This window comes from Nannobrachium achirus (genome assembly GCF_963921795.1).
Source record: "Nannobrachium achirus genome assembly, chromosome: 3".
Taxonomy (NCBI): Eukaryota; Metazoa; Chordata; class Actinopteri; order Myctophiformes; family Myctophidae; genus Nannobrachium; species Nannobrachium achirus.
The window spans coordinates 42788309-42815808 of record NC_137812.1 but is presented as its reverse complement, the minus strand read 5'-3'; the positions used below and the strand labels follow the sequence as shown (position 1 = coordinate 42815808).

At 45.3% G+C, this 27500-nt stretch overlaps 1 protein-coding gene across 1 annotated transcript in view; it reads right to left on the bottom strand.

Annotated features, from left to right (window-relative positions):
- slit2 (slit homolog 2) overlaps positions 1-27500 on the bottom strand; it is a gene marked incomplete at both ends in the record, with an annotated part of 115424 nt that overhangs the window by 83754 nt on the left and 4170 nt on the right. The window contains 1 exon segment of the mRNA XM_080722612.1: positions 20198-20269. Coding sequence (XP_080578738.1) covers positions 20198-20269 — 72 coding nt within the window.

The window sequence follows — 27500 nt, the reverse complement described above, 5'->3', positions numbered from 1 at the left end:
GAGAGGCATAGACTCCAAATGCTGTTGGGCAGAAACCTTGTATCTCCCTATTTCAATGTTAATGTGCTTTTCCCCGTAAATTAATGCTATTTCGTCGTACAAGAGTGTCGCACACAAGTAGTGAATATTGCAGAACTACAAGCTCGCAACGCGTCGCATCGAGGCAAGTTGTGAGTATGCAGATCGTCAATTTTTTAAATATATATATATATATATATATATAAAGGAATGGTTTTGGACATTTCCAGTCGACAGCGACAAAAATCCATGTACCGACTGACTGGCTGCTGCTGCTCTGTTTCCATGAGCTAATTGGTAGTAGTTATAGTACTAGTTTTAATGAGATTCAAGGTCAGACTGCTGCATTGCTGTACTGCTGTATTTTTAGCCCAGCTAGTGGCAGGGCTTGGCGACGGTGTCCGTTGGTGTAGCACTCTGGTCCCAAACAAATTGAAACAACACATATCAAAAACCGCTGGCTCAATTATTGTCATGGAATCTGTAGTCTGGCATAGCCATTAGCCAGACGATCAGAGATCTCTGCCTACCATTACGCCTGAGTGATGACAGCTCAATTCAGTAGAGTGGCTAAAACCGTGACGAAAACGGCAACGGACAAACAGATGCCTTTCTTGTTTGGAAACGAATTGTTTACACCAGAACCGCCGTTAAAGACTTTGAATTGGTTCGGCAATGCAGTTATTTATTTTTTATTATCTCTGAATTGTTCCCACCCATTTTTAGCCCCTATATTGAATTTAGATGTCCCCCGATGTATCGGTAGGCAGAGATCATGAGACTATGGAATTTGTTGTACACCTTCATGAAAGCCAGAGGTTACTCTACTGCAGTGTTTCTCAAAGTGGATTCCAGTTACTCTGTGGTTTCCTTTATGGTGGTCTAAATTGACCCATACAAGTCTGTAACTCTAACAGCATACAAATGGAACCAAATGAATTTGTACCATTTGTATGCTGTCAGAGTTAAGAGGAGTCCTTGAAATGTTTGAGAAACACTACTGATTTTGATGGCAGAATGGATCCTCTAATGCCACCATTTGGCAAAAATGATCTAGACATGAAAGGGAATGATTGGCATGAAATAATATGACTATAGTACATTCAGTCATGATGGAAGAACTCAAATGATTTGAGTGATCCCATAACCCTTCCTCTAGCGCAACCCTCAGGCCAAAATGGCACCATATATCACACAATACTGACAGTGGTGACCGCATGGCATCTCTCTAGCGCCACCATTTCCAGTTGAGTGTAGTTAGTAGACTCGTTTTATTTTCTAAAACTGAAAAACAATGATAAATAAAATGTAAAGAACAGCCTAGCGGCACGCTGTACTAAAGCACAACTCTGCAAAGACATTCAGATATATAGGTACAGCGTTATTGGCTGCCAGCTTAGCATTGATCAATTTGATTACTTCACCTAACTGTGCAAATGGACAAGCCCCCTCCCACCCACCACCTGCCACACACACACACACACACACACACTTATACACACAGGGATAACGATGAGAGAGAACAGCTGAGATTTAGATTGCTCCCAAATCTCCTGTCACCGCTGCTTTGGGCCAGAGGGGTGAAATAAACTTACCACCTGCTACTGTTAGTCCACACACACATATCTAATGTAGACACACACACACACTTTCCTCTAACATCTGCCACTGCATTCCCTTGTGTGTTGCCAACACCGGAAACTTTCAGCCTAATAGTCACAGCTCAGGGGCAGTGCTTACATTTCCCAGATTTTCTAATGGGTGTCCGCCTCACATCATTAATGCATATCAATCACTGTACATACACACAGTCGCGCGCACACACACACACACACACACACACACACACACACACACACACACACACACACACACACACACACACACACACACACACACACACAGTGGCAGTGGGATTTGTAACCTTGAGCTGTGAATAACGGTGCTGACAGCCTCTGCAATGACTATTGAGATGTTAAAGTTCTTCTGAGAGAGTGAGAGATAGAGAGAGAGATAGAGAAATAGAGAGAGGTAGAGGAGTAGAAAGAGAGAGAGAGAGAGTATGTTTCCAGCCTCGCTATCTGAACAGCTCACTGTACAAGTACACTTGAAGGATGTTAGTAGATATACATGTATGTATATATATATATATATATATATATATAACAGAGGTGATGCAAACCTCCCCACATGGGCATTGAACCCAGGCCTCCTGCGTTGAAGTCCAATATCTTAACCATTACTCCAAATATCCCTGTGGAATGAGGGAGATACTAGACTTTTTGAGTCTTCAGGCTGGGGCTGCAACTCTCACCAACACATAATATACAGTATATATACACACACACACACACACACACACACACACACACACACACACACACACACACACACACACACACACACACACACACACACACACACACATCGTTGCTGTCTGATGGAAACTATTCAAATTCGAATGTAGCAAAAACATTGCAGATCTGCAAGCTAAAAACACGTCACATTGCGTTTTCAGCTTGTAGATCTTGTTGCTACTTTTGTGTGACACTGTAGCAGGGCATTAATTTCATGAAAACACATACAGTATGAAGGCAAAAAGGTTTCTGTCCGGCAGCAACAATATAGTATATACACTGTAGAGTGTGTATACCGCACACACACACACACACACAAAGACAAACACACACACCAGACACAAATATTGGTGGAGGACAAACGGCAACCAAACGTCCAGCCCCTCTTGTCTGCTTCTCTTTCATCTTTGCATGCTAATTAACCTCGACCTTAAACCTCCCGGGGCATTTAATTGCTGCCATGGCAACAAATGCCATTCATGGAACTGTTACACGCTTGCACGCACATGTACGCAGGTGCACACACACACACACACACACACACACACACACACACATACACACACACACACACACACTATGCCCACCCCCAACACCCCCGTTCAATTAGATGCATCCATTCTGCTTGACTAGCAACAGTCATCACTGTCGTCCGAAACACAAATCACCTCTTTCTCTCTCTCTCTCTCTCTCTCTCTCTGTCTCGGTTTCTCAGTGCTTCTGCTCCATCAGCTCATAGTGAGGGACACAGAGGGAGTAATGGAGGCGGTGTACGCTACAGCAGAGGAAGAAGAGGCAGAGTAGGAGAAGAAGAAGAAAGAAAAAGTTTGAAAGCTCTCTGCACAGACAGAGATGATGAGGAATCGTGTGCTGGTGAAAGATGATTAAAACCATATCGTCGTTGTCGGGTGGAAACCTTGTATGTCCGAAACCCTTTGTTTTGTATTTATCATTTTTAAAATGATTTAAACTAGTGAAAACAGCTGATCTACAAGCACACAACACCTCGCACCGCGAGGCGTTGTGTGCTTGTAGATCAGCTGTTTTCACTGCTTTTGTGCGATGGCCTTGTATGATGAAGCAGGGCTTTACTTTACGAAATGTACAAATTTGAAACTTGGAGATACGAGGTTTCTGCCCGACAGTGACGATATGAACCCTAGCATGTCATAATGGGTGATTGTTCAGTGAAAATTGACAGACATCTTCGAGAGTATGAAACTCTGGTGGACCCCGGTCAATGAAGTACGGTAAACCTTCACAGAAAATAGCAGATTAACAAGCTCACAATGAGCTATTTTTAACAAAGCTATCTAATGTCGAGTGAAAACAGTAAGGATACTAGTATAGAGCCCTGAGGGCCCTGATATGCTCAACAACATATCAGGGTTCAAGTGGTTAAGAGGTTAACAGGGAGATATGTGGAAAGGTGAAAACGAGGAGAGTCAGAGAGTGAGAGAGTGATCTAGGCCACTCAAAGAGTGCCGTAAAAGTCAGCCGGGCTTAGCCAATGGTTTTTATCTCCTGAGACAGCTGATTGGGGGAAATGAAGCGAGGGAGGTGTTGAGCACGCTATAATTTCACAAATCGTCGCTGTCGTGCAGAAACCTAATTTCTCCATATTTCAACTTTCTATGTTTTTTCATCGATTAATGCTCCACTTCGTTGTACAAGAGTGTCACTCAAAAGTAGTGAAAATAGCTTATCTACAAGCTCACAAGCCTGAAGATTGTCTATTTTCACCATTTTAAAATGTTCTTCAAATAAATAAATAAAAAGGGAATGTTTTTGGACATACATACAAGGTTTCCACCCGACAGCATAGCAATGAAATGCACATTCAAGGTATATGCCTCCCTCTGTGTAACACAATCCATACTCACACAGCCTCACAAATTAATTCTGTGAACTTGAGCACCCACACGCACGCACACTTGCGCACACACACACACACACACACACACACACACACACACACACACACACACACACACACACACACACACACACACACACCATTAATGGGAATAATGAAATAGCTTCAACTTGGCTTACAGTAAATGAGGCATGAATTCACTGCCTGCAACACTGTAGCTTCAAACCTGCATGAGTCTGTATGGGACCCGCATGTTTCTCACATGCTGCACACATACTAACACACACACACACACACACACACACACACACACACACACACACACACAGGTATTATTACCTCTGGGTTTTGTCTGAACAAGCAGGTTGTCAGGCGGTAATGTCTTGTGGTTAATAACCCTTTCCTGTCCTCCTCTGATAACTTATCCCTCCTCACTCACTTTCCCTCTCCTCATGTCTTCACCTCTTCCCTCCACTCCAGGCAACGCTGCAGACCAAAGGAATTCCCATTACTGCTCCCCAACCCTCCCCAAGCACTCACGGACAAACCAAAACACGCATGAACACATGCTTGCAAGCGCACGCACACACACACACACACACACACACACACACACACACACACACACACACACACACACACACACACACACACACACACACACACACACACACACACACACACACACAAACCATGGACAGCAGTGATCTGGTCTGATCATGTGTACAGTACATTAAGAACCGATGCTTTTTAATGTGTATGTGATATCTAAAACTATGATGTTCAATAACTTTGGACGGACAAATATGTATTCTTTTCATGACAGGCCAATCAATCAGATTCTCAACCTGTGGGTAGGGGCCCAATGGTGGGCCATGGGATATGCAGGTCCCCAAATGATCAGCAATGCTAATAATTATCATTAATGATAATTGCGACCGTAGGTCGCATTTACTATGAAAACCTGCAGCTCATGTGTGTCAGTCAGTTACTCAGACAGACGCAAGTCACACTTGCAAATAAATTCCGACCTTTTATGCCCATATATGGAGATCCCTGATGTCCTCAATATTAAGCCGATATCTGGAAATGCCCATATATGGACATATTGTGTCAGACTCTGTTGTTTCGGCGCGATCTCACCCCTTTAGGGAGTCTTACTGGTACGTATAACATTAATATCAAAAAGGGATACCAATAAAGAAGAACTTCAGTATAGCTTATTAGTTCCATTGATCCAATCCACTTGAGATGGGTGGGCCTGCTTTCAAGATGTTCAAGAGAGCCCTGATCCAGAAAAGGTTGAGAACCACTGCTATACAGTAACAACTAGTGTTACAGGCCTATGGGGGGGAAAGGCAACAAATTGACCTTTACGGGTTCATTTGTACACTACAATGAATTCATAATTGATCACATTAATGTACATTGTACATGACTGTCATGTTATGAGATGTACTTATGTGTAAGAGGACCACAATGGAAAAAGTCCTGGACTTTATTGTGTCATATCCTCAAATTGTTTGTGTGTGTGCCGTGGCTAGCTTTGGATAGTTTTCCCACACCATGTATGTTTACTAGTGAAGGATACATTTGATAAGATCTCCAAACAAAGACACTGTTCTTCTGTTCTTCCAAGGGGTTCTGCCCTCCCACAGTTAAATACATCCCCAGGATTCATTTAACACCTCGTAAGGGTTCCAAACTACATGGATCCTACAACAGACTGTCTGATCACAACGCTCTCACAAACAATGTGTTACCTAGCAGGTCGCTAAGGCAACACCAAAGACAGTGTTACTGTATGGGTGTGCGCGCGCACGCACACACACACACACACACACACACACACACACACACACACACACACACACACACACACACACACACACACACACACACACACACACACACACACACACTTACTGACAGTCACCCACCCAGCGAGCTAACTATAATTATGAGAGCTGTAAAACGGGCTGACATCATGGCCTTGAGTTACTCTTTCCCTCGCTCTCGTTCTAAGTCTGTGTGTGTGTGTGTGTGTGTGTGTGCGCGCGCGCACACGTGCGTGAGTGCGCGCGCATGCGTGAGCATGTGTGTTTGTCATGTGTGTCTAGGGTTGTTAGGTGTCCAGGTGTTGAGTTGGGCTGTTGCCCAAAGCCGGAGTTATACTTAGCATAACGAAGTATAATCAAGCCTTAACTTTCACTGCTGACCTCTGACTATCTGTAACAGCTCTGCCTCGCCCTCTGTCTCTCTGCATGTCTGTTTCTCTCTCTCTCTCTCTCTCTCTCTCTCTCTCTCTCTCTCTCTCTCTCTCTCTCTCTCTCTATCTGTCTGCATCAACAGACAAACATCGTCAATCAGCTCTTCTAATACTCACACCCACAGAGCAGATATCCTAATAGTGACATCATAGTCTGGTGGAGATAGTACAGAGAGGTGGGAGATGGTGATAAGGGAGAAAGTTCATTGCAGGTCAAAGAGACAAAAGCGTGCAACTGCTTTACTGATGTTATTCACTTTTTCTGGACTAACAGGATTGGACTTAACTGGATTCAATGATTAAAGCATAAAATGCAAGACAGTCCCCAAATTAAGTCAAGAAAAACAAGGGCTTTTAACTTTCACTGTCAGAGATATTACGAGGGACAGATGGAATGCCTGTCAGACGCAAAACAAACACTACATGCTTTCCATAATGAAATAATCAAACTAAACCAAACAGCATTGCAGGAGATCAATGAATAATGGATAACATCATCCTGTAAAAAACCCAATGTGTTGACAAAGCAAATTGTTAAAATTCCTCCTTCAAGAACTCATAAATAGAGCCACCAATCAGCTGTCAGGACACAGACGACTCTGACCTTTGATATTTGACCCCTGACCCAGGAACAGGAAGAAACCTGCAGGTTACTGACCCCCCCCCCCCCCCCCCCCCCCAGCTCTGAATGGCTGTTCCTGCGTCATCTCTTCCCTCCCGACCCTTCCACTCTTATGTTATTATCCCTCTTTTCTGCTGGTCTCTATTGGCCAGCAGAGGGTAATTTAATTTCTGGTGAATAATTGTGATATGTATTACAGCACCGTTGAACCTAATAAACTTTTTGACCGAGGCAAAATACACACTTGTGAGTGCACGTGCACGTGCACAAACACACACCCACCCACCCACACACTTCACGCACGCACACACTCCCATGCAGACATAAACAGGGAGGGAGAGAGTGCAAGGCCGTCTAGCGTGTGAAATATTTAAGAGGACCAGTGGGAAGAAAAAGCTTCTTTTCTTTTGGGTGTGTGAAAGTGGAGAGACAGAGAGAGAGGGGGGGCGGTAGGGAGCAGAGATGTAAAGTAACTAAGTACATTTGCTTAAGTACTGTACTTAAGTACAATTTAGAGGTATTTGTAATTTACTTGAGTATTCTCAATCTCCAATACTTTTACTTCTACTCCACTACATCTCGGATCCAAATATTGTACTTTTACTCTACTACATTTATTTGAAAACTTTAGTTAATTGTTACTTTGCAGATATAAATTATAATATTATAAAAAACATACATAAACAACTTTAGCCCAATTTTATAGCCTCAAACTTTTTGTACTTTTTCCACCACCGGTAGGGAGTCAGACAGACAGATAGAGAAACACAGGGACAGGTTCAGAAAAAAAAAAGAATGCAAAACACAAAAGCTCTCCTTCGATTCGGTCCATTTGTGCCCATGTTGAGACAGTAGAGAACAGGATCCCAGGACTGTTATGAGGAGCCCACGGCTGACAGACAGTCTGATGTGATGTGTGATAACTATGAGTAGTTTATGTACCGTACTTCACCCTCATCGCACAATACAACCAACCGTGTCCTGTAAGAGACATGGAAGAGTCCATGAGGGTTATCCTTCATTCACAGTCCTCCCAGTGTGTGTGTGTGTGTGTGTGTGTGTGTGTGTGTGTGTGTGTGTGTGTGTGTGTGTGTGTGTGTGTGCACGCGTGTGTGTGCACGCGCGCCTGTGTGTGCATGCATGATTGCATGTCTGCGTGCGCGTTGTGTTCCTTCGCTTGACACTTGCTGAGGGGTCAGAGTTCTTGGGAGCAACCGTCCAATTAGGGGGGGCCTTGGTGTTACCCCAGAGATGAGAGAGGACTGTAATTGGATAATGACACATAAGGGTTAGAACCTGTCATTAGAGGCTGACACACACTCACACACTCACTCACGTGCACTCACTCACGTGCACGCACGCACGCACGCACGCACGCGCGCACACACACACACACACACACACACACACACACACACACACACACACACACACACACACATACACACACTCACACTCGTCGGGTGCTATAACCTGTGATTAGACGGTGCTGATCCATCACCAGCCTGCAGCTACTGAGCTGCACTGTCACATCTCTCCCTCTCCCTACAACAATATCCTCCCTCCTCTTTTATTCTACCCATTTCTCCCTCTCTCTGACTCCATACATCTCTCTCTTTCTCTCTCATTCACTCACTGCTTGGCCAGAACAAAACTCCTCTTCTTTTTGTTAGGAAAAAAAGTAAGAAAAGTAGACCTACAAATGTCTGTGGTGGTTTTTTCGTAAACATTACACTATCAAAAAGTGTGTTTTTAATCACTTGAATATCAAAGTAAGATCTCACGTGGGCCTGGTTTTGGGAGGCAGGAGGGAAATGATGGAATTTGAGATACATATTTTAGTAGACACAGTACAATCCTCAGTGTTCATTAATCCATTTGTAACTCAGAGAGTACAGAGAGTAAATGTAACCAAATGGACCCTTACCGGGCCATTTGGTTACATCTGTATGCTCTAGGGATGGGACGATATGAACATTTCATATCACGATTATTGTGACAAAAGAAATCGCGATTGGCGATATTATCACGATAATCAAAATCCATTATCATGGGGCGGAACATTTGCCAAAAAACAGCTCACAACGCGTCGCATTTTGCGACGCGTCGTGAGCTTGTAGATCGGCTATTTTTTGGCAAAGACATTTGATAGAGAGTGAAAAAAAGACTATCAAGTACGTATATTATAAGTACCTTTTACCAATTATAGAGGGTTTAAATGTTACTGGATATGCAGCTCGGCAAATAAAAGTTGAATTGATCCCAGTGCATGACGGAGGACGATATCACGATAAATTAAATCTCCACGATACGATTATCTTTATCACGATAAACGATAATATGGCGTATCGGCCCATCCCTACCCGCTTCCTCCCATGGTTTCCGCCTGCAACAGTTCCATGGATAAGGACCTTGCGTAAGCCTCTCCAAAACCCACTGTGTGGAGGGGGACCGAGGACACGGGAAACAGAGACCAGGGGATGGCAATAAAGAAAGGGGACTGAGGGAGAGAGGAGACTTCTTATAGGGGACAAGGAAGGTGCTGGAAAGATAAAAGACAGACGAGAGAAGAGGGGAGAGAGAGAGAGAGAGAGAGAGAGAGGCAGATTGAGAGACAGAACAAAGAAGGGAGGAGTTGGGGTAATGGAGGAGAGCAGGGACGTGCAGGGGATGTTAGAGAGGCAGGGGCTGACATTTCTAAAAGGGCCTTTTGGTGGAAATATCGAAAGTCTGTGAGTTGTGAGCTTGGAGGTTGGCTATTTTCGGTGCTTGAGTTGAAACCACATTAAACTAAGTATAATCAATGAATACTGGATGTAACGGTGTGGATTTCTACACGGAGATGGCAATTATTTCAACATAAGATGCTGCATTCAAGTTCATGAGAGTTTGGATGAGGCAATTCTCTTAAATGCTGCCTTCAGGTATGGCATGGAAAGAGGGCATTTGCATTTCTTTCACTATAGTAAAAGCTGCATTCATGGTCTGGAGAGGGCACTTTTTACAGACAGATATAATGGCAGGGGATCAAGCCCCCTTTGATGTCTACGTGTGCACGTGCCTGGAGGAGAGGTGTTCAGGAGAGAAAGGCCCGAGAGAGCAAATGAGAGACAAGAGACAGAGGGGGGATTGCTTTTGTGGGGGACAGAGAGTGAGATGGGTGCCAATGGAGTGGGCAGCAATGACGGCCCCTCTGGAGAATGTGGGCTATGCCAGTGGAGTGGCACTAATGGAGCCAGAGAGGGGGGACGCAGTTGGGGGGGGGGGGATTGTGCAACTGGACAAGGTGGCTTGACGTGTAGCCAAGATGGAGGATTAGCAGGGCAGGGAGGGAAACACACGAGACAGAGAAAAAGAGACAAGCCATGTCAAGTCTGCTGACTGACTGACATGAGGCGAACTGTGTCAGCCCAGTGAGATCAACACCCTGCTGGGTTCCACAGTCCTACATTACTTCTGCACTGGACAGAGTGCTGATACTTGGTGACCAGAGTGAGGTTTGTCAGTGGAATAATTCATTCCTCAAAACACAAGTCCTCTTCACTGCCTTGCACAACATGTCTCTATTTCTCTCTCTCTCTCTCTCTCTCTCTCTCTCTCTCTCTCTCTCTCTCTCTCTCTCTCTCCGTCTCACACACACACACAACAGCACCAACAAACCCCACCTTCTGCTAAGAATTCACGCAGGCACTGGTGAGAAGGGCTCAATATTGCTGAGTAGCAGCGACTGGGATTGCGAGTTTGTGCGCGCGTGCGTGCGTGCTCGTGCATGCATGTGTGTAGGAGGGGGCCAGTGCATGATGAATGGTACTGATTAGTCCATAATCCCTCCTATAATTCACCAGCCACCCCAACTCATCCATCAATGCAGGATCTATACCTGCACTGATGGTGGAGAGAGAGAGAGAGAGAGAGAGAGAGAGAGAGAGAGAGAGAGAGAGAGAGAGAGAGAAGAGAGAGAAGAGAGAGAGAGAGAGAGAGAGAGAGAGAGAGAGTGGAATCAAGCTGTACATTCCTTTCTGCATTCAACTTTATAACCAGGCCACCTTATTGAGCGGTCTCCCTCAGGGCTCTATGCTAGTGTCTATTCCGTTTTCCTTCTACATTAAACATCTTTGCAGAAAACAGACCATCTCCCAGCTTACAACCGTAAGCTTGTAGATCTATTTTCTGCACACGTATTCCCCAGAATACGGATGCTGAGGTTTAAGTGGTTACGTTTTAAAGCGTTGAGACAAAAGAGGGTGAGAAAAGGTGGGGAGGTGAAGATGAAAACAGGGGAGAGGGAGGTGATGGAGGGAGGGAGGGAGGGAGGGAGGGAGGAAGTGGAAAGGATATAGGATGATTTAGGCTTTTTCTCTTTTTTGTTGGGAGGTATTACCGCACACTGTGACCCTTAATCACACCTGAGACAAGGCAAGGAAACACTTTGAAGATGGGGAGGACCTCACACACACACACACACACACACACACACACACACACACACACACACACACACAAACACACACACACACACACACACACACACACACACACACACACACACACACACACACACACACACACACACACACCCCTATACTAGATATATACACACACTCACCTCCGCTGTCATAACTACCTGGTTCCAGGTAAGCTCTTCCTGGCACTGGATAGGTATGTAACCCCCCTCAGACACACACACACACACACACACACACACACACACACACACACACACACACACACACACACACACACACACACACACACACATACACACACACACACACACACACACACACACACACACACACACGTACACACACCCCATCCCACCACCACACTCTCCACCCCATCCAAACTCAGGTTACACACACACACACACACACACACACACACACACACACACACACACACACACACACACACACACACACACACACCTGAGCGCTTCTTTCTGACAGACATGCTGGCTCCAGGCTCCAGGCGAGCTGCCATCTACAGTAAGTCCTGACATACCTCTCTGCTTTCTACCACCTCTCCTCCTCCTCTCTTTTCTTTCTCAATCGCTCCTCGTTTCTTTCTCTTTCCCCCCACTTCCCTCTCTTTGTTTTTTCTTGTTGTTGTTGTTTTTTTCCGTGGCTAGCTCACAGCGGCACTGGCACACCCTCATCATTTCCACCTCGGTGAATGCCTTCTTCTCTCGTATCTTTATCTCAACACCATTTAAGACGGTAAACACAGCTCTAATCATCCCTTTAAGTTCCCCTCATGTGCCCTTTCATCCCCCGGTCTTGTCGCTTGTCTCACTTTTCCAGACAGAACCCCCCCTGGACTCTTTACAAAACCTCCGGCTTCTGGGATGTCCATTATTATTACGCCCCTCTCTCATTGGTTGACACTAACGATCCCTGATCTTTCACCTTTGACCTCCAACACTTGCCTTTTGACGATAACTGATTCACCAGCCTACACTCGAGGGCACACAACACATGCACACACACACACACACACACACACACACACACACACACACACACACACACACACACACACACACACACACACACACACACACACACACACACACACACATAAATAAATAAACCAGTAGAATGTGGACAAAATATTTTCCCAAATATGGATATGACTGACGTCTGACATCATAGATGTCTTGTTATGGACCACATGAGACTCACACAATATGTCCATATATGGTCATTCCAAGCTATGGGCTTAATATTGATGACATCAGGGATCTCCAAATATGGGCATACGAGGGACAAGGACGGAATGTCACAACAATGTGATGTCATAAGCCAGCTATAGACATATATGGGATCTCCATATATGGGCATAAAATGGGCATACAAGGGACAAGGACGAAATGTGATGTCACAATGTGATGTAGGTCAGGTCAGCATATATATATGATATAGGTCAGCAGCATAGACATTAAGACGTTACTCACTCACTCACTCACGGGCGTACGTACAAGATGTGACGGTTTTCATAGTTAATCAAAGAAATTCCATAAATAAATTAGACAAAAAAAAGAGACAACCTTGCAAACTTGTAGATCGTCTATTTTCACTCATTTGGACCCTGGGGAGACATACATTTTCCCTTTTGGGTCTCAAGTAGAAAAGTGTGGGAACCCCTGCCGCAAACACACCTCAAAGTCCTTGTTTAGCAACATGTTAGCTCTGTCACTGGTGAAATTCATGCCATTATTCTTTTTGTATATCTTTACAATCAGTTTCAGTCAAGACTTTTTCCCTTCTGCTCTCTCACCCTTTTACTGATGCCAGTGTGAGTCTGGCAGGCTCTCTCTGAATCGCTGAATGAATTACAGTATTGTATTGCGATATGTGCGGCCAAATCACTCCTTAGGAATGAGTGGCCTTGAGCAATTCAAATTTTCATTCATGTGATTCATGTGAGTGCTGCTAGGAAGTGACTCATTCACACTCACTGCCATTCACACTAAAGGTAACATCCTCCGCACATAGGGCATGTTCTCTGTGTCTCTCTCTCTCTCTCACACACAAAATTATATTCCTGTTTTGGTGGGTATTATCTTCAGTAGAATTGCGATTCCGCCAACAAAATCCATCCGAAAATCCTCATGAGAACATTTTCTAGAACAATATGGCTTTGTGTATTCTGCAAAGTGTGTGTGTGTGTGTGTGTGTGTGTGCGTGTGCGTGTGTGTGTGTGTGTGTGTGTGTGTGTGTGTGTGTGTGTGTGTGTGTGCACATGCACGCGCATGCATTCACACAAGTTCTACGCGCATATGTCTGACTCCATCCATATAAAGTTATTAAATCAGTTCAAGTGCATTCAGAGACACAGGGGAGGCAGGAAATATTTCTGAATGCTCAAACAGTGTGAGTATGTGTGTGTGTGTGTGTGTGTGTGTGTGTGTGTGTGTGTGTGTGTGTGTGTGTGTGTGTGTGTGTGTGTGTGTGTGTGTGTGTGTGTGTGTGCGTGTGCGTGCGTGCATGTGTGTGTTTAGACCCCTCGGGCACATAGAGGCTTAACTTCATTTCCTCAGACAGACGTAATGGCAGATATTTGCATATCCTATGTATACAAAGATGGCAGCCAAATAGCTTGGAATGAAAAACACTGGATATAACCTAGATACAGACAGAAAGAAATCCTTTAAAGCCAGTATATCATGAATATAAATCAAGACATTTTATTTAATTGTGGCGCTGGTAACAGAAACTAGGTTTTATTTTTATGTTTTTTCCACTTCCTGAACCCAATTTATCCAAAGTAATACCAGATAACAGAGAGCCATGGTGATTTATTTAAAGACTAAATTGCATAATGTATTAAACAGACTTATCTGTCCATTGACAACATAATTATTAGATATATTTTAAAGCACAGGGTTGAGCAGAGACATGTGGTGAAGCAGAACCATGAAACACAGTGGCCAATTTCCCCCAAGTCCCGAAAAAGCTGTTAATAAGAAATATACACGGATGGTTATTTAATATTTATATGATTTCCCAATTCAACAGGATTTGACTTGATGTGTTTTTTTTTGTGTGTTAACAAGTGTGCTAACATCCCCCCCTTTCACCTCTATAAATCATCTCCCACTTAAGATCTGTAGAGCAGCAAATTCCTCACCTTCGACCTCTACGGCCACCTAAAGGTCATCGTCACCGTGGCAACTAAAGGGCCCGATGCAGTCCGTCTTAATTAAAGCACATTATTTACATAGCGAAGATTTCATTTCGTTGCCATCGGGACAGAAACCTCATATCTCCACGCGTTTTTTCTCTCGTAAATGAATGCCCTACTTCAGTGTTTCTCAAACTTTCACATTTCAAGGTCTCCCCTTAACTCTGACTGTATACAAATGGAACCAAATGGACCTGTGAGGTCCATTTGGTTCCATTTGTATACCGTTAGAGTTACATACTTGTATGGGTAAATTTAGACCCCTCTAAAGGAACCCACAGAGTCCCTATAGAATTTACTTTGAGAATCACTGCCCTACTCATCATAGAAGATGTACAAGCATTTCATTGTATGTCTATACCTGTATGGATATGCATTTGACTAATAAACCTGAACCTGAACCTGTATATATATATCTTTTTAAATAATAATGAAAACCGTTTTGGACATAGGAGGTTTCCACCCGACAGCGACGATTTCTCTCTCCATTTGACCCTCTCCTCCTTTCCTTTATTCTACTTTTCTCCACTCATCTCTTTACTGTGCTCTCCCGTCCACTCTCTCTCTCTCTCTGTTAGCCAACAGTCAACACATTTGGAATGGCCATATTGTCATTTTCCAAACCACGTCTGTAGTGCTCCACTGAATGTCATTCTGGGCATGTTGTTTTGGAGCTGGTGCGTGCGTGTGCGTGCGTGTGTGTGTGTGTATGTGTCACGGTTAAGCTCTCTCACTGAAGACAAAGCCAAAACCTTCAAGGCTGCTAAGCAACAATGATGTCCAGTAAAATGGCAAAGCCTTATCACAGCAGCATTTAGCAGAGGATTAGAGAGAATAACACACACACGCACGCATGCATGCATGCACGCGCGTGCACTCACACGCACACACACACACACACACACACACACACACAGGGACACAATTAATGTTGAATTTGAAGACATTGTTTGTGAGCATGGATTTCATTAGGACAACGTGATTAGTACAAAAAATCTTTCGCATCCTTGATTAAAAGTCTAAAAGCAGGTGAGTAGGCAAAGCTGTGAACAACATCAACAATACAAAATTACTGGGCGCCCACTGGCCTAATGGTCCGGGCAAATGCCACTTAGGCATTGCCACAAAGGCATGGATGCCTGGCGGCGTCGCCGGTTCGATTCCCGATCCGGACGACCTTTGCCGCATGTCACTCCCCCGAGGGGAGTGAAATGCAGCAAACTATTTTGGCCAGCAGGCAACTGAGGCAGGGTGTCAGGCATTTGAGCCAATGTGGTACTTGCCCTAACCACTCGGCCGTTGGGTCTCCCAACGCTAATGACTGTACAGTGTGGTCTGAAACAGCCATTACCACCACCCTTGCCCCACCAATTAAACTTTCTCTGCATTCTTCCTCCTTCTCATTAAGTCTGGACTAAGTGACACTCAAGTCAAGTGACTGTATAGTGTCATTATGACACTTCCTCCCCTCTCCCCTCCTGCATGTTGTTAGGGCAGAGCCATAATGTTGATGTGACGAGACATCACTCACTATGCAGATAGTGACCTGGGGGGTTCAACAGCCCCCCCCACACACACACACACACACACTACATGCACAAATACGCCTGTCCCAGGCATGTGCCCTCACACACTAGCACCCAAGGGGAATAACTGTGCTCCTCTGCCTGTGGAAGCAATGACCCATTCTTATCCTCTCATCAGCCCATCCCTTCATCAACTCCTCTTTCATCTCCAAACTGCTTTCATCTCACTCCTCCTGACCGCTGTCCACTGGACAAGGAGATCGAGAGTGGCCGGTGAAGGAGTGTACACATGGAAGGAGGTGAGGAGAGGAGATGATGAGAGGAGGGGAGAGAGAGAGAGAGAGAGAGAGAGAGAGAGCGAGAGAGAGACAGACAGACAGACAGACAGACAGACAGACAGAGAGAGAGTTATCTACACACCAGTGACTATGAGTCACAGCTTATCAGTGTCACACCTACCAACAGAGTGGAATAAGCTTCAGCGTGTGTGTGTGTGTGTGTGTGTGTGTGTGTGTGTGTGTGTGTGTGTGTGTGTGTGTGTGTGTGTGTGTGTGTGTGTGTGTGTGTGTGTGTGTGTGTGTGTGTGCATACGTCTTGCAAACACAAGCATATAGGCTATATTCTTTATTGTATTGGCATGTATTTTGCATTCATACGAAAGCGTTTGCAGCACACCTGACTGTGATTGGCTCAACTTGTATGGGTGTTGGTTCTTGGCCAATGCAGTGAGGTTTTACTGCCCTATCCTTTTTTACAGAGTCCCACTAATGAACTGGCTTTGTTTGATCCACAGTTCAAAGTGAATAGCTTCTCTCTCTCTCTGTCTACCTCTCTCTCTCTCTCTCTCTCTCTCTCTCTCTCTCTCTCTGGACAAACAGTCACAGCTGTGCTCTTGGTCTTGCTATAGACTACAGGAGATGGACAGATCTACGAGAGATGGACAGAGGGGTGGATGGAGGCTGCAGCACTCAGGTTTTTCCAGAACAAAGGAGAAAGTGATCTCAACAGGCGCCATGGTGAAGGACCAATCATAACTCTCACATACTGTACATACAAGTGCAGTATATTTTGTGCGTGTTCGCGTGTACTGTATGTGATAGTGATTGGGGTAATTCCTACCATATGGTGACTCCAGAGATATGTGTCTGTTTGTGTGTTTGTGTATGTGTGTGCACGTGCGTGTGTGCACGCTTGCTTGTGTGTGCGTGCGTGCAAATGTGAGTGTGTGCGTGTGTGTACGTGTGCGTGCATGTGTGCACGTGCGTGTGCGTTTGTGTGTTGAGTGCAGAGTGTGTGTAAAGTGTGGAGGAATGTGGAGATGGAGGCATAGAGCAGTGGATCTCAAACTTGGGGTCAGGACCCCAAGTTATTTTGTGGGGTCCCCAGATGATTAGCTTAATGTAATAAAAATGTCTCACTCAACGTCAAACAAACCTACATAACTGTATACAGGGTATCTGCACATTTCTAAAGTGACAATTTAAGGACTTCAAGACCGTTTTAATACCAAACTGACCAACCGTCAAATATGAAGTAAGCAAGAGGCGAACATTAATTGTGAAAATAGCCGATCTACATGCTCACAACGCCTCACACTGCGAGGCGTTGTGAGCATGTAGATCGGCTATTTTCATAATCTTTATCAGTGGAAACGAGTCACATTAAATGTAATACATACAATTCCAAGTGCTTGTCAGGGTGGGGGTCCCCAGTTCATATATGTTTATTTTGAGGGTCATGGCCTAAAAAGGTTTGAGAACCCCTGGCATGATAGAGGGCTGGAGGTTTGAAGAATGGAGGAATGATGGAGGCTGCAGGTGTTGATATTAGGGAGGACGAGGGAACCACAGGGGAGGATTCCTACAACCTGGGTGGTTCTTATCAGTGATAAAAACCTTCTCTTTCTCACGTACACCGCCAAACACGGAGTGTGCATTTAACCCTCACACTTATTTACAGGGTGGGTTATCCATACTCACTTTGCTCAGAAACACATTGTTGCACCTGAGCCCTCTGACTAAGTTATGGAAACATTAAACCTCTATAACGAAGCAAGGTCACACACAGACATGCATGCATGCACGCAAGTCGCACACGCACACACACACTTACCACCTCAATACATAAGTTATTACTAATCAGCAAGGCACCAGCTTGGTTCTGACTTTGCTGGTCGACAGTTTGTAATGTCATGTAATGAGGGTTATCCGATGTTTCATTATGACGCACATTTCAGTGGCTGAAAAAATATTTTGTAATTATTCATTGTAAAAACACAAGACCGCAACAAAACACGTGCGCGGCCAATAGAAGAAATCATGTCCGTGTTTCCCCTGAATAAAGACTACTGTGTAATGCACATATGGAGTGTGTCAGTACGTTTTGTGAATGGGTGCCAGCGCATGTGAACATATGCAACAAACAAGAATCCCTCTGCCAAAACCAACTGGCATACCTACACAGTACACACACACACACACACACACACACACACACACACACACACACACACACACACGCACACACACACACACACACACACACACACACACACACACACACACACAGGCTGCTTGTCTGTGACAGCTGAGTAGAGCGCTCTATATGCCGGTTATATTTTTACCCCGGCCCACACGCTGAGCAAAATGCCAACTCCCGGCCTTGAGAAACGCGCACACAGACAGAGACACAGACACACACCCTCAGACATGACGGGTCAAGTCCAGCCAACCGCCATGGCAGCCGCAAAACATAAACAACTTTCACACACACTCCGTGAATCATCTGAGCATTTTTGAATATTGTTTCAGATAAATATATGCGGCCGCGCATATAAATATATGCAACCATAATTATTCCCTGCAGCCACAAATGACCATGACGGGAAGTTGGTTCCCACAGTTGCAACAGCGTAGCAGCCCAGCCCTGCAGCACTTAAACCCCGCACCATGGTTTACACTGCAAGGAACACAAGGCTACAAGACAACAGCACAGCAAATATGGGTTGTTTTGAAGTCTGTTTAATGCTATAGAACACTGCTATAGAAGAACTTGTGTGTTGGTGTGTTTCAAGATTGTTTGTAAGGCTAGAAAAGAGAGAAGAATCTGTGTTTTGATTTTGCTTCTCTCCTCTACTTTTCCATTTTGCTCTCCCACTCAAGCAAACAGATGTACCCCTGCATGTGTGCACATTTGCGTGCACACAAACACACAAATCCAGAGTATAGACACCGTTGTACTTTCACACACACACACACACACACACACACACACACACACACACACACACACACACACACACACACACACACACACACACACACACACACACACACGCACGCACACACACTGCACACACACAAACCAACACAACACAGACCACTCCCAGTGGGCAGCAGCTGTTGGAGTGCTAATCTCCATTAGCTACTGAACTGGCTTCTATGAAGAGAGCCTTGTAAAAAATCTCTCCCTCCCTCTCTCTCTCTCTCCCTCCCTCTCTCTCTCTCTCTCTCTCTCTCTTTCCATCTCTCCTTCTCTCTGCTTCACCGGAGCAGTGCTCCATTAATGCATCACAGGGAAAAGGTGACATTTTGGCTTCTCCCTCACAACATGTGCCCCTGGTCCCAGCCAGCAGTGGAGGGTACTACATTTCATATGATAATCCACTGTACATTTCATATGATAATCCACTGGCCATAAAATAAAATATGCGGTGAGGGGTATCAGGTGATATTAGCAGCGTGCTCCAGTCAAACCAAACGCCACTCAGAATGAACAGAGCGGACAAGAACAACGCAGAGCGCCGACGTGAGAGGAGTGAAAAAAGAAAAACACAGGACTTACAGTCTGTAGAGCTTGGTCGTTCCCAGGAACAGCAGCTCAGGGAAGACGGCCAGATTATTCCGATTCAGGCGCCTGGAAAAAACAGCACAACACATTAGGGGATACCCTCTACAACACAGCAAAATGCTCACCGTCAGTTTAACTCTGAGTCGTATGAATGTAACCAAATGGACCCCGTAAGGGGGAGCATAACTCTCAGTTAAACATTGATAAATGAACAGTGGCTGACAGATTTGTGTATGTATGAAATGCGCTTTCTGCCGGGGAATGTGTGTTTCTTGATTAACATATCGTCGTTGTCGGGTGGAAACCTTGTACGTCCAAAACCGTTCGTTTTGCATTTGTCATTTTAAAAATGATTTAAACTCGTGAAAACAGCAGATCTACAAGCACACAAGGCATTGTGTGCTTGTAGATCTGTTTTCACTACATTTGTGCGACGGCCTTGTATGATGAAGCAGAGCTTTACTTTGCAAAGAAATGTACAAATTCGAAACTTGGAGATACAAGATTTCCACCCGACAACGACGATATTAAATCAAGTTGTTTTGATGGCAATATAACACACTGCAGAGACACAGACACACACACATACACGCAGATACAAAAACAGACCCCTAGTTACCCCCTGATTTAAGGGACAACATGGCTGCCAGGCAAATAGCGAACCTGAGAAGTAGACGGGTAGACGGGGAGCGGGGAGGGGAGGGAGAAAGAGTGTAGGAAGACGAGAGAGAGAGAGAGAGAGAGAGAAGGGGTACATATGGGGGGGTTCACCACAAAGGCAGAGGAGAGGAGGTGATGTGGGAAAAACAAACAGGCAGTCTGGCCGGGCTACCGAATGTGTGAAAAGGACCCCACTGAGTAAACAAGGTCCTCACAGAGGAGGACCTCACAACAACTCGTCACACACACACACACACACACACACACACACACACACACACACACACACACACACACACACACACACACACACACACACACACACTTACACACAAAAGTTGAGAGAAGCCGGTTGAGTTTAATAATCTGGGTGCAATCATTTAACATTGGTTGAGTGGAGTGAAGAGGTATGCGTGCTGGTTTGTGTGCGTACGTGCGTGCGTGTGTGTGTGTGTGCATGTGTGTGTGTGTGTGTGTGTGTGTGTGTAGGGGGGGCAATGTTGGAGTAGCTGAGAGACATGACTGCTGAAACAGTTTAACCCTGACACACACACACACACACACACACATGCACACACACACACGCGCGCGCACGCACACACGTTGACAATCTCTGAGCCGGATGCTGTCTTGGCTGCTAACAGAGTGGAATGGAAAGAGAACTGAGTGAGTTGAAATTCATCAGAACGTGAGAAACAGGACATAGGTTGTGCTTTTTAACACATGCCTCACAAATTAATTATGTCTCTCTCTCTCTCTCTCTCTCTCTCTCTCTCTCTCTCTCTCTCATACACACACACACACACACACACACACACACACACACACACACACACACACACACACACACACACGTCACAGACGTTGCCCAAACAAACTTTTAATCACTTTAGAAATGTCAATGACTCTGTTCAAAGCATCGCCAGCTTTTTTTCTCTTGACTCTTTCCCTAAATGTCAGCTGGCTCTCCTCCTATGACATCACCCTTTTTATGGCCACCCTCAACCGGTGAATGCATGCCTGCACACACGCACACACAAACTCACTGTGTCACAGCACACACACACACACACACACACACACACACACACACACACACACACACACACACACACACACACACACACACACACACACACCACCACGTTACATCAGAGGCCACTTAAATATTTAACATCCCGCTGAAATGCTGTTTGTAAATTATTCACTCCTCTCCCGTTAAGCTGTGGCGGTGGTGGCTAAGAGCCCCACGTGGTACTTCCTTCCAGAGAGGCCCGCTCCCCCGTCAGCTCCTGCCCAGCACAGGAGTGCCCGTTAGTGGGCAAGACTTCCCCCATGGGAGTGCCCACCTGACTGGCTACTGCTGGAGGTGGGGAGGAGGAGGAAAAAAGGGCAGAAAGGGGGAGGTGAGCTCATCCTCCTAAAAATAGAAGCTATGTTGTCAGACTAGGAGAGTACAGGAGAGATGGTGAGGAGGAAGAGAGAAAGAGAGAGACAGAGAAGGTAGGCGGGAGAGAGAGAGAGAGAGAGAGAGAGAGAGGGAGAGAGAGAGAGAGAGAGAGAGAGAGAGAGAGACAGAGAGAGAGAGGAGGGGTAAGTGGGTGATCAAAAGCACCCCGTGACAGGTATTGTTTATTCGTCTGCACCGTAAATTCCTCAGTGTTAATGTGAGCCTCAGATGCAGTGAGATGGGTCCATTTGGGTCACATTGTTTAATTCTCCAGAGTGAAATGAACACTCAGGATTTGATAGTGTAGGGGTGTCTGTGGGGAGAGCTTCTTATTCTGTCTGGCGGGTACCTCACTGCTTCTGACTGGAACAATCTAGCTACCTGTCGCTGGATCTGAGAGAACGCATAGCTCACATCCTTGCAACTGCCTCTACGCATGCACGCGCACACACGCACGCACGCACGCTTGCACGCACGCACGCACGCACGCACGCACACACACACACACACACACACACACACACACACACACACACACACACACACACACACACACAGTATTGTATTGTATTGTCATCGCTGTTGGGTGGAAACCTTGTATGTCCAAATCAACTCATTTTCATTAAACAATAAAACCCAATTTGAAATTCTTAATGACAAGCTCTAAAACCTTTCATTGGTTTCAAACTGGCCTGGTCCTTATACTGTACGTGATTCAGTGAATACTTTCAAAACAATTAAAAAAGAATCTGCAACATTAACATTTGTTGGAAGTATTAAAAAAGAGGAATATGGAGATAAAAGATCACCTGTGTTTCCATTTTTTAAAATATTCTTTGCCATGGATAAATAAAGGCTTTTTAACTTGAACTGTGCTTGGATTTGTTTTAAGTTCACTGCCAGATTTCTTCACTTTGATGTTTAAGCTTTGACCTGTTAGGCTTTCCACCTGACAGCAATGTATATATATATACTGTAGTGTATATGCAGGCAATAGACATGTCAAAGTTCAGCCACTGGTAATTGCAGAGTGAGTAGCCAGTGAGTGGCGGACATAAGTGCGACAGTCTGCAGTACTCTAGTAGCCAACAACCACACTGCAGTGTGGTGATAATCCCTAGCAGACATAAACAGATGTTGAAGGGCCACAAATCACACAGTCAACATGCGCACGAGTGCACACACACACACACACACACACACACACGCACACACACACACACACACACACACACACACACACACACACACACACACACACACACACACACACACACACTCACATGCATGGCCACACATATGTATGCAAATAAGGACGCACACACAGACCCAGTTACATTATGGGTACACAAGTCACAGGCAGAGAGCCGATGAACACACACATGCACACACACGCACACACGCACGCACGCACGCACGCACGCACGCACGCACGCACGCACGCACGCATAAGACGTGTGCACACAGGATTGTGTCCTTAACAGCTCTTGTACAATATGTGCAGCAGGGGAGAATAACCTTACACTGGCAGCCAAGGAAACCGAGAAACAACAAACAAATAGTTATTAAAATTCTGACAGATGCCATGTGTGCCCTAATAGACAGTATGCATTTAGTACACATGTACACACACACACACACACACACACACACACACACACACACACACACACACACACACACACACACACACACACACACCATTCTGTTACCATGGCGATAACCCAAACCCTGAGGATATCACTGTGACCTATAGAGACTAGAGAAGAGTCTGTCATCATACATACTGACAGACCACTTCAAACTGATGTCTGTGTGTGTGTGCGTGTGTGTGCGTGCGTGTGTGTGTGTGTGTGTGGTCATACAGTGATGAGAAGAGCATGCGGTTGATCCACAGCTTGTGAACCTGAGGTGAATTGAGGTTACTTCATCACCCACTCTGAACCGATCTGTCATTAAAGCGCCAAACACAGCTGCTCATATGCACTACCAAAACACTCTAACACAGCTGGCTGCAAAGTTAATTTGCCGTCAATAAAATAGAAGCAAATCAGATTTCAGCAATATTAGATCACTTAAGCCCAACACTGGCAAGTGCTGACTAGCCACCAAACATGCAGAGCAAAATATTTTTCAAGCACGATGCTCTGGAAAAATACAAGAGAAACGACTGATGTTTGTTTTTTTGGAACAACTTCTCATCCCAAGGCGCCATACTTGGCCACTTTGTCAAGGTACCTTTGGGTATCTGTTGCTGATGTCATGTGTGCGCTTTCACATCGTGGGAACTATCCTATATTATTCTCAGCCTATCAGTACGCATCTTGAGCGCCTCTGAGTCAGCAGAAGCAGTCTTTCTTTGCACCACTCAGTGCCGACACTCGCCTCGACTGGGTGTGCCTCTCCGGGCTCAGGCCTGCTTCTGACAGTGCTCCTGCCTCGTAAATGTTTTCTGTGTTTTTAAATGGAGTTTTTAACGTGGAGTCTACAGGAGTTGCACTACACCCGAGGCGTCACATTCTCACCCCAAGGCGTCAACTGTTCCCTCCCAACTCGTCAAAAACTGCTGCCTGGTCAAAGTGACGCCTCAGGGTGAGAATGTGTTGGTAAACGTGTTGTCAAACTCCATGGGTCAAAGGTAAAAGGTGTAAAATAAGATTAAAAGTATAAAGTCATTATGGAACATGACGGTGAAAATGTTGATTGGGAATCAAATATCATTATACTTATACCACCTGAACCCTAGCGTCCCTATTCTGGGGCAAACATACGTTGGAAATAGCAGATCTACAAGATCACAATGTGTGCTTGTATAAGGGTGTGTCTGAAATGTTCATCTAAAAGGGATTTGGTGGCGAGGGAAAAAAGGAGAGGGCCTAGTATAGAACCCTGGAGGACATAAGTTTAAGTGTTTAATGATTTAGCGCTCAGAGGTCAATCTGTTGAATCCACATCCCAATACCAGTGATCAGCGTTATCTATTTCAATTTCAATTTCAATGCTCAACATATTACAACAATGTAGTTATATACATAATGATCTATGGGACATAATCCGTGGAATAAATTTTAGAACTATCCATTGCAAAGTGCTCCCTCAATTGCAGGATTAATTATCATGGGGCTTAATCTCACTTCCCTTCTATGAAATCAACATCCCAATAGCTGCAATCACTGCTACATTCCTGCCTGTTAATCTAATGCCGCTATCTATTCCAATCCCACCTACAGCACTGTGGTGAATGAGACAAGGGGCTATAAACCAATCAAACATCTATCATCAGTCGTAGAGAAGAAGAAGAGGAGGATCAGAAACAACTCTCTCTCCCTCTCTCTCTCTCCCTCTCTCTCGTTCTCTTTCTTTCTATCACCCCCAGGGACAGAGCGAAGAATGCATGACATTCCTATATGTAGTAGGACAATAGACCTGGAGAGACTTGGGGAGAGGTACATACCAGAGAAACACTTACAAAATGGATAAAGATTTGATCAAAAGAAGGAAAAGGAGCGGGAATGAGACGACACCAAGATAAAGACCGATACTGACAGAGCAACCTAGCGTGAATAACGGCACATGCATGAGTGTGTATGTGCACTGTGTGTCCTCTGGCATGCCTACTGCCCCTACATAGCATACAACACCGCCTCCACTCATCCACCCCTCCTCCTCCATATGCCCCCAAGCCACTGCCCCACACCTGACCCAGCCCTGCCCAGGCCGCCAGGGCCTGTCGCAAGGGGCTAGAGGGGGAGGGGGGACGTTTTCTACCTCTGTGGGGGGCAGTCAGTGTTGATCCATCAGGCCAGCTTAGGGCCCTCTCCTGTGGGCAGCGGTGCCCAGCAGGCCCCCTCCAGCCCCGGAGGATCCCCGCCTTTGAAATGAGCCCCCGAGACTCCGCAGTCTGGAGACGTGCCTTTGTCCGCTGTGCGGCGGGGGGTCATTGATGACTGGCTCCATCTTTGTGTGTGTGAACGTGCATGAATTACAGTTGAAACCCCCCCGCCCAGCTGCAAAGAGAGGGGCCAACAGAGAACAGCCCCAGTGGCCGTGTTGTGGTCATAAAGCTATCAGAGGTGTTTGTGTACGGTAAAAAAAACGAATGAAAGATGATAAATGTACATGCTCAGTGACGCAAACAAAAACATGATGGCTATTTTCATACGGGTGTGTGGGTGCAACATTTAGATTCAAGATCTATACACTTATACAGCGAAGAAATAAAATAGCAGATCTTCCAAGTTCACAATGCATCGCATTGCGATGGGTTATGACTTTGTGGCTAGCTGTGGTATTTTTGAAAAGTTTGAAAAATGGTAATGGTTTAGTTGTATAGTATATTCACCTATAATGACATCCCCATAATGGGGGACAACAAGGTTCAAGTGGTTAAGCGCAAGTGGTTATTGTTACCCGTGTGCACACACATGCATACAGTACATGTGTGTGACCATGTGCATGTGTGCGGGCATGCACATACAGTATATGTGTACTGTAAATAATAGCTCCTAAGCCAGTGCCTCGTACGGAGAACATAATCCGACAGAATCAGTGTCAAAGTGACGTTTCCCATTAGTGGCAGATAATAACCAGTTAAGTGTAGCTCCCCCTTTGTCTCAAACTCTGTGAAGGAATTCCCAGACCTGCTCGGCTGGACAGAACCCAGTTTATATTGCATGAGAAACACTCAGGCAGCTTCCCTCCAGCTGACTGTGGAGCTTCTCTCCTGGTTAACAAAGAACATGCTATAGTGCAGCGGAGAGCGGAGGAAAACCAGGCGTGGAATGATACGACCAAGACCAAAGCAGCTGCTCCATTATTATATTTCATTTTGATGATTTCTGAGAAGAATTCGTATGAATTTATGTCTAAAACAACTAGTGAAAAGATCCATTCTCTATGCTGTCAAGTTACAGCGTCTGTGCATGCGAGTGCGCTGTAAATTAAACGACCGCTGCAGAGTTTTCTCAGATGCTGTCACACTCTGATGCATTCCATCATGTAGCACTGCCTGTTGGTCAGGCCACAAACCACCACATATAAACATGCTAAATACACGCGCATACGTGTGTGTGTGTGCGTGTGTGTGTGTGTGTGTGTGTGTGTGTGTGTGTGCGAGGGTGCGCGCGCACACACACAAACTGCTCATACATCAAACAAAGTTGACAGTCAACACAATAGATATATCAC